The sequence below is a fragment of the Trichoderma camerunense genome (genome assembly GCF_050948025.1).
Source record: "Trichoderma camerunense strain CBS 138272 chromosome Unknown V8C40scaffold_5, whole genome shotgun sequence".
Lineage (NCBI taxonomy): Eukaryota > Fungi > Ascomycota > Sordariomycetes > Hypocreales > Hypocreaceae > Trichoderma > Trichoderma camerunense.
In genome coordinates, this window is record NW_028145365.1 from 286,126 (window position 1) to 300,306 (window position 14,181).

Consider the following 14,181-nt stretch of genomic DNA (forward strand, 5'->3'; position numbering starts at 1 on the left):
CTTATTCCCAACTAGTCACTTGCGGGTTGAGACAAATTCAACCACCTTCCCGCCTGCCCCGTGCTCCTTGCTGGGGTTGATAGGCACAATAATTCGGACGAGTGGATTCGGGACCCTTTGGCGGCCTTCGTACGGAGTACAGTCTGGGGGCTGCGTCCCGTCCAAGGATGGATCTGGTCTCATCAAGGCCAGAAATCCGGTTGGCCAGTACCTTGGCTCTGGGAATAGTGAACCACGGCCATCTGTGCGCATGTCTGACAGCGAAGGGGGGAAAAAGGAAAGACTGTTGTTGCTGGGTGTCATCAGTGTCAGAGGGACGCACTCTGTTGGGATACTTACACATCTTGTCGTGGTAATGCATTGTTGCATCCACCCTATTAGACGGGTAGCCCCATGACTCTTATAAGAGGTGCATATCCAGAACGAAACGTGACAGTGGTTGTGCCTGTCCAAGTATTCCGTGATCATTCTGCTCCCTTATTGCATGCCCTTCTATAGGCTCGACTGTATCTTTATCGTCTTTAATCCGCTCGGTATCTGTCGCAGTGTTTTATGCCTTGTTCGTTCGAGTGTGTCTGCTAGATTTTCGAATTTGGTAATGCATGTTTGGAGCAATAGCATCGAGTTGGTTCCGCAGATGAACTGTGCCTTTTAGGAACGTTTGAGCAGCCTTGTTGGCTCAAAGTGAACGTGCGGGTGTCGACAAAAGCAGAAGATACTGCTGGCATATAGGAGTGCTTTCGGTTCGAATTTGTTTGGTATTGGGAGGAGGAGAAGCCTATACCCAAAGCTCGTCGAAGCGGATAGGATAACGCTTGTAAGAAGGAATGAACCTGCTAAGGCTACCACCGAGAATTGATTGTTAACACAGATACCAAGCATCGACTTTGCATTGCAGATGCAAAGAGACAAACAGATATCCTCTTTTGCAACAAAAGAAGATCAGGACTAACCTCTCAATCCCGCATCATCTCCATATCATTCTATCCCGTCTAGATATCAACGGCCCGAGCTGAATCACCTGCACTGGTGGCAGACCGACAGACACCTGGCAGCAGCAAGTCAAGTCAGCTGGCAGTTGTTCAGCCCAGCCTGCCAAATCAACGCAGCGCGTATTTCGTCATTTTTCGCTTCCGTTCGCATTGTTGCCAATTCTTCCTCCCTCACACGCGTCTCTCCTGGCTTGGTGGTAATTCTAGTCTTTAATATCGCGGCCATCACGCCTGCACCAGCACCAGCGTCGGCCCCCTTGGCATAGCTTATCACAACGACTCCTTCCGTTTCTTGGAGAAATAGATTTTGTTGCAGCTTCCTTTTCTGCAGGGCTTAGGTAAGTCTCGTCTACGCCTCCGCCTACTTCTCTGCTTCTCTCTCTTCTTCCTCTTCAATCTCTTCTTCCTTTTCCCTTCTCCTCACAGCATCACATCCCACAGTCCTCGTCACTCTCTTGCAGCCTTCTGCCTCGCCCGAATCTCTTCGAGACTTCATCTTGCTTGATAGCTTGTTCTATCTTAATTACTCTCGCTTCATCTCAATCAATTGTCTTGGTAGCACCATTTGCCTTTGGCCCTTGAGCTTCATTGTCTGCAACACCACGTAATCCCAAGACTGGGTAAGGTGAGCATGCCTTTTGATAGTCTCTTTCTATCACCTAGCCTTCTGCTTCTCTTCGCATTTGTCTCCATTTGCTTGAACACATCTTCATCTCTCGAGCCGCCCATCTACAGGCTGGTAGATGAATCCCCCTTTTCTCTACACATCTGCGAAGTCATTCTCCATTTGTCCTCTTCATGATTTCTCCTCTCGTTTCCAGCCCTTTGCCAGGCTGCCTGATATTCGTCTTTCATCATCCCCAGTCGGCTTTGCACATGAAGACCACTTCAGCACCGCTATGCTTCATCTTGGTTACGTTTCTAACTCATTGACTGATTCCAGATTTTCGTCGTACTGTCGAATCATTTGTCATTTCTTCGATCACCATTGTGACCGATCTGCTGTTCTTTGGGTACGTTGCCTTCTTTTCAGCTTCATCTCTTGAATCACTACCCCTGGCCAACCTTCCAACCCATCTTCTACTCCTCTCGACTCGGGTTTGATGCCCTGAATCATGAGCCTCTTGCCATCGCCCATACCGGGGCAGCCCATTCCAAGTCTTGGATATCTTTTGATCATCTGCCATGTTTGCCACAAAAACACTATACGTCACCGCAAATCACTGACCGCGACAACGACAGGCAAACACATGTCTTACCATCTTCACACTGTTGCCGAATCCAAAATGGAAGCCAACGGCGGCGTTGCTAATCCTTATTACACCGGTCGAGCCGCTCATGCAGCTGCTGATCCCGGCAGCCTTATTAATCACTTCAATGGATTGACCCTCGGCAGCTTGAGCATGCCTAGCAATGCAGCTCCTGTCCCAATGGGACCAGGTCATGCGTTCATGGTCAACTCGGACAGCCAGTTCGTCCTCACGCCTGTGCCAACTGCGCAACCCATGGGCCTTGGCCATTCTAATGAGAACCCTTATCTCAATTATCCGGGTGCCGCAGGCGGCTATGGTGCCTCCTATGTTGGCCTTTCGATGCCTCTTATGCCCTTTACCCCTGGCCGCCCAGGCACGGCCCAGCCTCGTGCTGATCGTGGTCATTCAGATGTTCCGGGCCTTGAGAATCGTCGCGGTTCTTACTCTACGACGGAGTCTGCTCCTGCTACCCCCTACTACGGCGGTGCCTTCTCCATTGTCCGCGATTACCCCCCTCGTGTTGCTAGCCTTGATCGGTCTTCATACACGACCCCGTCTCCTAATGCTACGGGCCTTGCACCCATTGAGACCACGAAGCCAATTCCCATGGTCATTTCGGATCGCACCATTGATGAGCTCCTCAAGAAAGATCCGGCTATTCCCAAGGCGGTTCCAGCTGTCTTCACTCCTCCAGGCCAGATGAAGACTCTTGAGCAAAGTTTGGAGAATCGCATTCCCGGTAACCGCAACGTGTACATTCGTGGTCTTCATCCTACCACGGATGATGAGCTGCTCTACCATTTTACTTCTCGCTTTGGTGCTGTTGAGACGTCCAAGGCCATCATCGACACTAACACTGGAGCTTGTAAGGGGTAAGCTCTGCTCGTCCTAACACACTCAATTCTCTACTTCATGCTGACTGGCCATAGATTTGGTTTCGCCAAGTTCTACGATGTTCGTGACTCTGAACTGTGCATTCGGGCCTTCCACCGCCTCGGCTACGAGATCGGCTTTGCCCGGGTACGATTCAACCTCTTCCCCCCTTCTCAACTCTTCTGAGCTAACAACTTCTAGGAGTCGTTCAATTCTCGGCTCAAAGCTGAGGGTGATGACGGTTCAACTAACCTTTACATCTCCAACCTGCCCAAGAGCCTGAACGAGATGGTATGTTGATTTACATGACTCTTCTCTCGCAGCTGGTGTGGCTGACACTGACCTAGGAACTCGCCACCATCTTCCTTGGATACCACATTCAGTCCAGCAAGATCCTTCGCGATAGCATGGGAAACAGCCGTGGCGTCGGCTTTGCTCGGTAGGTCTCTCGAAGCCCCTGTCGGCCCTCACACCGTCCTTTATCTTCTGACGCAGTTTAGATTTGACTCTCGCGAGATCTGCGACGAGATCGTTCGCAAGTTCAACGGCATCGGCATTGGTGAAGAGGGTCTTCCAATGAACATTCGCTATGCCGATACTCCAGCTCAGAAAGAGCTCAAACAAGTTACCGCTGAACGTCGTCAGTTCCGAACCAATGAGTACAATATTGGCGCCTACGGCACTCCGCTTGTTGGCCTGAACCCTGCTCTGTACAACCAGCAAGCCCACTGGCGACGCAACCTACCCCAGTCCCGAAGGTTTGCTTCTGGTGATTCCGGGGTAGACACTGACTTGCCACTAACATCTCGCAGCGGCCTATCGTCCTCGTCGCTTGACGACACGCGAAGCTCAGTGCCTCGTGCACAGTCTGCGTATGGATATAGCCGCAGCATTTTTGCTAAGTTCTAACTCTTTCGGTAGGGCGACCACGAGCGCGGACGCTACGATTTCGACTCCCACCACGTCTGAGTGCGATGAGAGTGTCACGATTCGAGCGGACCCAGCCGTTGTCGCCGCCGCCGGCAAGGAGAACATCCAGCTGTCTCCCTCGGTCAAGAAAGAGGCCTCGAAGAAGGACTCGCAGTGAACACCCATGCAGTCTTCATTCTTTTGCTTTTTTGTGTCTTTTTTGTCCGCACGTTTGTGCCATAATATGATGCCGGCTGGTTCAACATCTCTACCACTACTTGTTTTGGACTTTTTTGGGACCACTTACCCCAACAGTCACGGTAGCCTTTACGCCACGGTTGAAACATGTTCTAGGTCTGGAGGTAGCCAATAAGTGGGATCAAACTGTGAAAAGGGATTATTTTATGTGCGTTGTACTTTAGAGTCTAGATAATGGCAGGGTGTGGCAAAAGTTGGCGGCGTTAGCATCGTTTTTATACACAATGATGAGATATCATTCCATCACATAATGAGAAATTCTTTTGTTGTGCCTTCTTTTCCCGTTGACCATTTTTGAACAACGGCTGCTAATGAAATTCAATTTTGTTTTATCATGTCGAGTCTTGGTTCTTGGTATCAGTCATCCGGCCACTATACTGCCAGTTTTGCCATTTCGCTGTTCGCCTTGTCTATCACTGGCTCACCACTCAAGAGGCCTTCAGAGAGTCCACCACTCAAAAGAGCTTCTTGTTTTCCCTCGCCTTCATCCTCATCATCGCCCTCTTCTTCTTCTTCTTCCTCTTCCTCACTATCCTCATCGTATTCGTCATCGTCATCCTCGTTTGCTCCCTCTTGGCCCTCCTCGACCGTCTTTTTGTCTTTGATGGCGGCCTCAAGATCTTTTAACATCTTCTTGGTGAAGCCTGATGCTTCAACGGTAGCATCCAATCGCTTCAGACCACCCTTTCCAACAGTCTTCTTTGCGTCCTTGAAAAAGGGTCCTGGTTGGGAGGGTGTGAAATGAAATCTTCGTAAAAAGAAACGCTTAATGCAGTTTACATCTCGGTCAAAGTACATCTCAGCATTGACATGCTCCATAGAAACCATCTGTGGAAAATCGATGATAACTGGCTCGAGTACAATAGACTCTGTGCCATCCTCAGCCGTTGACTTGATCTCCTTGACTAGGATGTTAAACTCGTTATAATCGCCGTGGATTAGACCATGGCTTGCTAGGCGTAGGATGAGGGAGATGAGATCTGCGTAGAGCGATGCCGGGTCGGGGACCTCGCTGATTTGTCGGAGAGGGAATGCGTCCACCAGGGACATGACGATGGTATGTCTGGATTGTGCCAACGGTACTGGCACAGGAAAGCCTTCCTCGTGAAGCGCATTCATGAAGGCGTATTCCTTCATGGCGGCGAGCCTTGAGAGATACATCCACGACTGGGCATTACGGTTCTTTAGGTAGTCTCGGTTTGATTTGACTGTTCGGAAAGATATGCGCCCGAGACGATGGATCTTCAGCACACACTGCTTGCCGGAGTGGTCGGCGACAACCATGATGTCGCTCTCTTTTCCCACACCGATTCGGTTGCCGACGCTGTAGACATCTTTGCGGCTGGCGTGGGTGTGTAGCGCGAGGTAATCGAGACCTCCGTATGTCAGGCGATATCCGTCGTATTTGGCCTCCTTGACACGGGCGATGAGGCCGACCTTGGCGAGAGCTGATATGCTCCTGTGGACGCCGCTTACGCCGCCTCGAAGGCGAGCCAGCTTTTCTATTAGAGGAGTGGGAACGATCTCGTGGTTTTTGCTGCCCATTTCAACCTGTAATAGTGAAGTGGTATATGATTAGCGAATCTTCTATTTGTATATAATATCGGGTTTGTTGGGCGTACTGCTGTGAGGACTCGCCAGTCCTCGGCCGCCAGATGGCGCATTGCTCTGGTGTCCAACTTCATGGCCGGCTATATAGATGAACTGAATATGGCGAACTTTGTAAATACGTTTGCTGAAGCCGGTAAGACCCAGCGCTAAACCTCAAGATCTGATATGCGAGTATCTTGATTCAGTTTAATTCTTCGACGGATGGGGGGTTCGGTTGGAAAGTTGGCGGGGTCTACCAAGCAACAAACAACCTGTGATGAAAGAAAATTGACCAAGATCTTATCGATACCAGAGATAGAGATGGGAATGGTTGCGACTAGCCCTAATTCATCTTAGAGCGAATTCCGGGGGCCGTTGCACGTGATCATAAGGCTGGGGTTCAGAGTACGTAGCTGGTTCTGTAGGCGGCAGCGCCTCGCGTAATACCTGGTACCTAGCAGCCCATGGCAGCTGTTGAGAGTAGCGCTTCAACCCAGCCCAGAGCTTTACCAAGCAAAGTCTCCATCAGCACTTCCACCTGATTCCGCCCGCAACTTCGACCTGCTCAACCTCCCCGGGGCTGCGATACTGAGCAATTCTATCTAATTCTGCCAACCATCTTTTAACGACTTCCTCGCATTCATCCATCCTCGCCCCCGACGTCTTTGCTGGGGGGGTTCATCATAGACGCCTAATCTCTCTACGTCACCATGGCCCAGGACAGCGATTTGCCAAAGCCGGCGGCGGCTGCTGATAAAGGGAAGGGCAAGGCCGTGGATGAGGTCAAAGATGACAAGGCTGTCGCGGACGGCAAGAAGGAGGACGACAAGAAGGATGGTAAATACCCCACTCCCTTGGGAGACGCCCGATATCCCGTGGTTTTCTCTACAATGGCTGACTTGAGGGGTAACAGCTGCCGAAGAGGAGCTCAATGAAGAAGACCAGCAGCTCAAGAGTGAGCTAGATATGATGGTGGAGCGTTTAACAGTGAGTATTGCCGGATAGCATCAAACGAGAGGAGGGGGATGAGGGAGGGGCAAGCTGTGCGTTTGTCCGATGAGGTTTGGAAGCTTACCTCTTTGTCTCCAGGAATCCGATAGTTCCCTTTACAAATCCGCCCTTGAAATGATGAAGAGCGCAATCAAGACCTCCACATCGTCCATGACAGCAGTACCGAAGCCGCTCAAGTTTCTCCGACCACACTACGAGACCCTGACCAAGCTGTACGAAGAGTGGCCCAGCGATGAGAACAAGGTATCACTAGCCGATGTTCTGTCAGTTATTGGCATGACCTTCTCCGATGAAGACCGACAAGACACACTCAAGTACCGACTCTTGGCCCCCACGACCGACATTGGATCATGGGGCCACGAATACGTCCGGCACTTGGCTCTCGAGATCGGCGAGGTGTACAGCAAGCGCATCACGGCCGATGAGCCCACCAAGGACCTTGTCGACCTGGCGCTGATTCTGGTGCCGCTCTTCATCAAGAGCAACCAGGAAGCTGATGCCGTGGATCTGATGAGCGAGCTGGAGATCATTGAGGAGATTAGCAAGTTTGTCGACGAGAACTCCTACCCCAGAGTGTGCCTGTACATGGTCACCATGGTGAACTTGTTGACATACCCCGACAACGAGACGTTCCTCCGTGTTGCCCACGACATCTACATCACCCACAAGCAATTTACTCAGGCAGTTATTCTTGCCATTCGATTGCACGACATTGACCTGCTCCAGGAAGATTTCGACAAGGCGGAGGATCCCATACTCAAGAGACAGCTGGCCTTTTTGATTTCACGCCAGAAGATTGTCATGCCCATGGTTGAAGAGGGTGAGGGCGATGACCAAGAATTGTTCGAGTGTCTACACAACATCAAGCTGTCAGGCTATTTCAAGGGTCTGGGCAAGGAGCTCAACATCCTCGACCCCAAGTCCACCGAGGATATTTACAAGAGCCACTTGGAGAGCAGTCGAGTAGCCGGAATGACCAACTTGGACTCTGCCAGGCATAACCTCGCCGCCGCCTTCGTCAATGCGTTTGTCAATGCTGGATTCGGCAACGACAAGATGATGCTCGTCGACTCCCAGAAGGAGGCTTGGGTGTGGAAGACCAAGGGTGAGGGCATGATGTCAACTGTTGCCTCCCTCGGCACCCTGTTGATGTGGGATATTGAGAACGGCCTCGACAGCGTCGACAGGTACACTTATGCCACTGAGCCGGAGATCACAGCCGGTTCTATGCTTGCCATTGGTATCATGAACTCGGGTGTTCGGCTAGAATCTGAGCCAACCATTGCGCTCTTGGGAGATGCTGACAAGCTGCACCATGAAAACCCTCTTGTCCGTACTGGTTGCCTGATGGGTCTCGGATTGGCGTATGCTGGATCTAATAAGGAGGATGTTATTGATCTGATCATGCCCATGATTGTCGACTCTAAGGAGGACATGCAAATCTCGGCCATGGCAGCGTTGGCTTGTGGTCTCATTGCTATTGGCACATCTCACCCGGAAGTGAGCGAGGCTATCGTGACGACACTTATGGACGAAGAGCGCAAGAACCAATTGACCGATAAGTGGACGAGGTTTTTGGGTCTGGGCTTGGGACTCCTTTTCTTTGGTCGTCAGGAAGAGGTGGATGTTATCTTGGAGACGCTCAAGGCTGTGGACCACCCCATGGCCAAGCCTACAGCTGTTTTGGCCGAGATTTGTGCTTGGGCCGGTACCGGTGCTGTCCTAAAGATCCAGGAGCTGTTGCACATTTGCAACGAGCACCAAGAAGAGTCGGACGATAAGAAGGGCGACGAGCTTCTGCAAGCGTACGCGGTTCTGGGTATTGCGCTGGTGTCAATGGGAGAGGACATTGGCCAGGAGATGGTCTTGAGACAGTTTGGTCACCTCATGCACTACGGCGAACCCAACATTCGTAAAGCCGTGCCTTTGGCTATGGGCTTGATTAGCCCGAGCAACCCGCAGATGAAGGTCTACGACACGCTCTCAAGATACAGTCACGACAATGATCCGGAAGTGGCCATCAACGCCATCTTCGCCATGGGTATGCTGGGTGCGGGCACCAACAACGCTCGATTGGCCCAGCTACTCCGACAGCTTGCAAGCTACTACCACCGAGACCAAGACGCCCTGTTTATGGTCCGCATCGCACAAGGTCTCTTGCACATGGGCAAGGGAACGCTCTCTTTGAACCCGTTCCACTCCGACAGACAGGTGCTCTCCCCCGTCTCGACCGCAGGTCTGCTGACCACCATCATTGCCATGCTTGACCCCAAGGACTTTATCGCTTCCAACTCGCACTACCTCCTCTACTTCCTTGTTCCTGCCATGCATCCTAGATTCCTTGTCACTGTGGACGAAGACTTGAACCTCTTGAAGGTCAACGTTCGTGTAGGTCAGGCAGTGGACGTTGTCGGCCAGGCTGGTCGGCCCAAGACTATTACCGGCTGGCAGACACAGAGCACACCGGTGGTGCTAAGCTACGGTGACCGAGCGGAGCTGGAGGACGAGGAGTACATCAGCCTTAACAGCACTCTCCTGGAAGGCATAGTGATTCTGCGAAAGGTGAGCTTTTCCGCCCTCAACATTAATAATTCAGTGCCTCCCTTTGATTTGACCCTATTCGTGGAATATATTGGCTAACATGTCATGCGTGTATAGAACCCCGAATGGCAAGCGGAGCAATAAACAAGGCAACTAAATAAATAAAAAGGCATTACATGAGGTCGGGTGAGAAACCACTGGTATAGAAATATTTCTTGGGCCGGGCGAGAAAGGGAGGAGGCGAAACTGCGCTGTATAGTAATTTACTTGAACGCCACAAGAAAGCAAATTTCAAATTCAAAAAAACTTGGTCATGAGTAACTAATATCTTGCCTTGATAGAGAGACATTTGGTATTGCTTCTCTCTTCTGCTCGTGGTTTACTAGGTGTCTTATGATAGGGCGCACTGCTTATATGTTGAAGATGGTTTTAAGATGGAGATTGGTAAGTTCTATTGCTAATTTGTCATTGATATCGTCAAATGTGGTTTGTAGTAAGTAGTAGAGTAATTATATGCATGATATCTAAGAGAACATCGTAGATAGATGGATAGAAATCTATATATCCAATAAAATCAAAGAATCTGTATGTGTAAGTGAAGCATTTTACACACCGCTTCACCAAGACTCAGGTCCAAAGTGCTCTCCATCCTTAACAGTTCTAAACGAGCAAGCCTGCCAGTCACAGCCTTGCTTGTACACCTCGGTCCCCCACCAGCTGAAGCCCTTCATCCAGCCGGGGTATATGAAGACGAAGAAGACAATGACGATGCCGAACGCGAGGCCCGAGTCGAGGGCGGCGCTGAGGGTCATTGTGTATTTTCCCCACCAGGCGTTTGCGCGGCGCTTGATGAGGTAGTTGAAGAAGAAGCAGACGAGGGCCCAGACGGAGAAGTTGAGGCCCGTGGCGGGCGGGATCCAGCCCATGGCGCCGAAGATGACGGGGAGGTTGACTTTGCGGAAGAGGCTGTGCTTCTTATGGCGGGAGTAGAGCCAGAGGGGGATGGGCAGGATTGCGCCGAGCGGGAAGCACCAGACGAGGGAGCGGTATATCGCGCTCGCGCCGAAGAACTCGCCGGGCCCGACGACGCCCCAGAGGATGGAGCCGTTGAAGTGGACGCGAGCGATGGGGCAGGTGAAGCCGTTGACGGCCTCGGGGGTGCAGATGCCCCTGACGTTGGCAAACATCCAGTTGAGGACGCCGATCTGGGTGACGGAGGAGACGAGCGTGGCGACGATCTGGACGGAGAACATGATGCGCGGCGGGATCTTCATGTAGTGGCCGAGCTTGAGGTCGGAGGCGAACTTGATGCCCTGCGCTGAGGAGATGTAGCCGTAGGTGACGAAGACCATGTTGGCGATGGGGCGGCCGGGGAAGGCGACGCCGCAGATGAGCTGGCAGATGAGGTAGATGCTGCTGTGCTGGTTGGTGATGGCCATGATGATGCCGTTGGGGATGAAGAAGATGGCGCCGATTCCTAGGGCGAGGAGAAGGCCGTACCAGGGGAGGTGGACGGGATAGCTGGAAGAAAGATGGGGTATGAGTAACAACAACTTTGAGGATATGTGAGAAATTCATAGTGAGGGGGATAGCTTACTATTCAACGACAAAGATGCCAATGGCTGCCATGGAGACAAAGGTGGCAAAGTACCAGCTAATGGGGGCATCTTTATAGCGCTTCATAAGGCGACTGTGAATATCCTCGTGGCTCATGAGGCCTTCAATATGGGATCCCGACATTGACACACGGGGAGTTCCTTCTGGCTGTGCGGCAGTGGTTGATGAAGGGTCGGGAGAGTCAGAGACTTGTTGATAGCCTTCCTTGCCCTGACCTCTCGCCTCGACTAGCGATTTCTTCCATGTGTGCCAGATGTCTTGGCCGTGCCAGCATACGGTGTGTGTCAAGAGAGCAGCGAGCCCGGCAAACTGGACGCCGTAGCTGAGCATATACGTGACTGGCAGGAAAACGCGGCTATAGTTTGAGTATGCTTCCCTGTCGAAGAGAAAGTCTGGAGTGAGAATTTTGCTGACGTCGTAGACTTTGCCCGTGTTGTCGAAGACGGCCGTAGAGAGGATGGGCATATAAGAGGAATAGAGCACATTGCTATAATAGAACAGTGGTGCTATGATCCACATGACGATGGCTAGACCGCCAACGACATTCATGGCAGCCCAAAAAGGTACCAAGAGAGGTGAGCCGACATATGTGATTTGGGCCCAGTCAAAGGTCATGGGAAAGAGACCAAGGCCGGAGGACACGCCGAACAGGTTTGCGAGAACGACGCTCTTGGGCGCAAACCAGGTAATGACGTTGAAGTAGCTGAGAGCGGGCATCAGGAGGCCCGGCAGGAAGTAAAAGATGGAGGCGCAAACCCAGATGATGTAGAAGAACTTCCAGCGGCTGATAGTCCAGCCATTGGCTGGCTTGTTCTCTTGCTTATGGAGGGTGGTAAACATGGCGGCGGACATAAGAGTACCGGGCCACACCATGCCGCTGGGGCGAACCAAGAAGCGGCGAGCCATTCCGGCGAAGCCATAACCAAGAATCTGCGTCGATATCGTCAAGAGCAGCTGGTAGGCAATGGGCGCCTCTTGATTGTAGAATTGCGTCTGCTCGACAATGACGTCCGTGGCAAAGGCGAAACCAAAGGCAACGTTGCTGCTCACATAAACACATGTGTGCTCCTTTTCGTTCCACCTGCCCTGGGCCAGCCACAGACGTAGGGAGTCGAGCCGCTTCTTCTGGCCATGGCCGTCATGGCTATGCGACGAGATGGCAGTCCGTACGCCGTCGGTGAACTCCTCCTCGGGGTCGTACGACCGCTTCAACAAATAATCCCATAAATGGCCCAGAGGGTGGACGAGTAACAGCGCAATGACGGGAGTAATGGCAACGCTGGGGTATCTCAAAGAAAAAAACAGATTGGTGGAGGAGCCAAGGATGGAGAAGAGGATGGACAAGCACCACATGCGCGGCGTGTTTATAGATAGAGTCGTATCGTCAATTGGTGATACGGAGGCTCGCACGGCTTCGTTGGGTGAGTTCTCGTCGGCGTCTAGGTCGGGGATCTCGGTCGAGGAAGAGGCTCCGTCGAGCAGCGGCCCGTCCTCGGAGATGTCGTCGTCGAGCACAACGGTTGACAGAAGAGCCTCGGGCATGCCAAACCGACCCTCAACGCCGGAGACCAGCGCCGCGCCATCGAAGCTTCCGGACCTGCGAGACGAGCGCCGGGAAGCAAAGGATCGTCTAGAGACCTCGCCCCGGCTGGTTGAACGGGCGAGACGAAGCCCACGGTTGCTGGAATCAGACCCGGACCCGGACCCGGAGGGGGACTGGCTGCGGTTCGGGGTCATGGCCGTAGAGCCGTAGGGCGACGAGTCGGATCGACGGCCATCGGCGAAGAGCAGCGGCGGCGTTGCTACTGCTGTTGCTGTTGCTGAAGCTGTTGTTCTCGTCGCCCTGCTGGAGGCTTTGCTGGAGGAGGCCATGGCAGCAGACGCAGCAGGCTGGGCTACAGCCTCTTGACGCCCAGGGAAGCGATCATGCTGGACGGAGGAAGAGAGAGGAGGGGGGAGAGAAAGAGATGAAGTAGTCGAAGTAGTCGAAGAGCGGGAATGGGGACGGGATTGGGATTGAGGTTGTGGGACGGGGATCCCTGTGGTTGTTGGAGAGCCCGGGACTGAGACTGAGACCGAGGCTGAGGAGACTGAGACAGCGGCTGGTTGTGAGGTGACGGATGACGTTGCTACTGCTGGTGCTACTGCTTGTGATTCCCTTGTTCGCGCCAGATTCTGCAGGGCAACGCCATGCTGCCGTGGAAAGGAATCGCTGGCCGGGGAGCTTGTTGAAGTCCTGGACTTGAATTCAGGATCTCTGGATTCGCTGGCTCGACCCATGGCGGGGCGGTTGTGCGAAAAAGGGCGGATCGAATCGATGGTGATGGTGGGGGAGAGGGGGCCGAAAATTCAACGAGGGTTGGATAGCGGGTTATAGCGGGAGAATGCACTAATGCGGGCGCTGTAGCTGGTGAGGACAAGGATTGATTGGGCACATCAGTCAATTTGATGTGATGATAACCAACGGCTGAAACATTTTTTTTGTTTGTCTGGCTGATGCTTGCTCAGCTCTGGCCCAATCCGCGGCATCAGATATCAAACCACCTTTTTCTGCTTCGGCTGCCGTGTCCCGTTTGGGCCTCTCCTTGCATGAATAGAGCATCTGCCTGCATGCAGCGTGTCACCCGCAATCCAGCTAGTGATGCAATCAAAAGTTCCGGCTGGAGCTGGAGTTAGTCACACCGGCAATCTAATATATACCAGATTAAAATCCTCTGCCCTGCAGCCCAATCGGCGTGCCGTGATTTCCAACCGTTATACCTCCCAGCACTGCCATTTGTCTCTCTCATATGCAGCCAAGTGAAGAATGAATCACTCACTGTCTTTCTTGTCCAGCTACACCAGTGATATTATTCTACTAAATAAGTCTCTCTTTCGTGAATGTCCGACCTTGTCCGAATGCGGTTCCGAAGGATCGGGGACATACAAAATGTGAGACAACGCTTAGCTTGGACTAGAAAAGCATCAATTAGGCCTGGGAAAGACGGCATAGAAAGGATGGACGGATCAAATAATTCATGCTGTACAAAATATAGCCCGCATTGATTGGACCTTGAATACACACACTAAATGAACAATCACCACCTCTTCACACTGGTGCCTGGAGTTACTGAAACCTCTAGCGCTCGCTCGGGTTA

The 14,181-nt window shown here is 52.2% G+C and overlaps 4 protein-coding genes across 4 annotated transcripts; 2 read left to right on the forward strand and 2 right to left on the reverse strand.

Moving 5' to 3' along the window:
• Positions 1 to 2,278: 2,278 nt before the first annotated feature.
• On the forward strand, positions 2,279 to 4,205 carry V8C40DRAFT_285861 (uncharacterized protein; the record flags this gene model as incomplete). Its single annotated transcript, XM_083222463.1, has 6 exons — positions 2,279 to 3,117; positions 3,175 to 3,265; positions 3,320 to 3,409; positions 3,466 to 3,557; positions 3,619 to 3,887; positions 3,967 to 4,205. The coding sequence occupies 6 exons, from the start codon at positions 2,279 to 2,281 to the stop codon at positions 4,203 to 4,205; spliced, it is 1,620 nt and encodes a 539-aa protein (XP_083075342.1).
• A 276-nt stretch (positions 4,206 to 4,481) lies between these two features.
• V8C40DRAFT_238411 (protein kinase RIO2) lies at positions 4,482 to 6,147 on the reverse strand. The gene is made up of 2 exons (XM_083214438.1): positions 5,908 to 6,147; positions 4,482 to 5,836 (listed from the first exon to the last, which is right to left on the reverse strand). The coding sequence occupies exons 1-2, from the start codon at positions 5,968 to 5,970 to the stop codon at positions 4,658 to 4,660; spliced, it is 1,242 nt and encodes a 413-aa protein (XP_083075343.1). The 5' UTR covers positions 5,971 to 6,147; the 3' UTR covers positions 4,482 to 4,657.
• Positions 6,148 to 6,328: 181 nt separating this feature from the next.
• V8C40DRAFT_238413 (proteasome regulatory particle base subunit RPN1) lies at positions 6,329 to 9,746 on the forward strand. Its single transcript, XM_083214439.1, has 4 exons — positions 6,329 to 6,712; positions 6,789 to 6,862; positions 6,965 to 9,448; positions 9,545 to 9,746. Exons 1-4 carry the CDS (start codon positions 6,586 to 6,588, stop codon positions 9,569 to 9,571), a joined length of 2,712 nt encoding a protein of 903 aa, XP_083075344.1. The 5' UTR covers positions 6,329 to 6,585; the 3' UTR covers positions 9,572 to 9,746.
• A 298-nt stretch (positions 9,747 to 10,044) lies between these two features.
• Positions 10,045 to 12,781, reverse strand: V8C40DRAFT_273665 (OPT oligopeptide transporter protein-domain-containing protein; the record flags this gene model as incomplete). The annotated part of the gene is made up of 2 exons (XM_083220516.1): positions 10,045 to 10,948; positions 11,025 to 12,781. The coding sequence occupies 2 exons, from the start codon at positions 12,779 to 12,781 to the stop codon at positions 10,045 to 10,047; spliced, it is 2,661 nt and encodes an 886-aa protein (XP_083075345.1).
• Between the last annotated feature and the right edge of the window lie 1,400 nt (positions 12,782 to 14,181).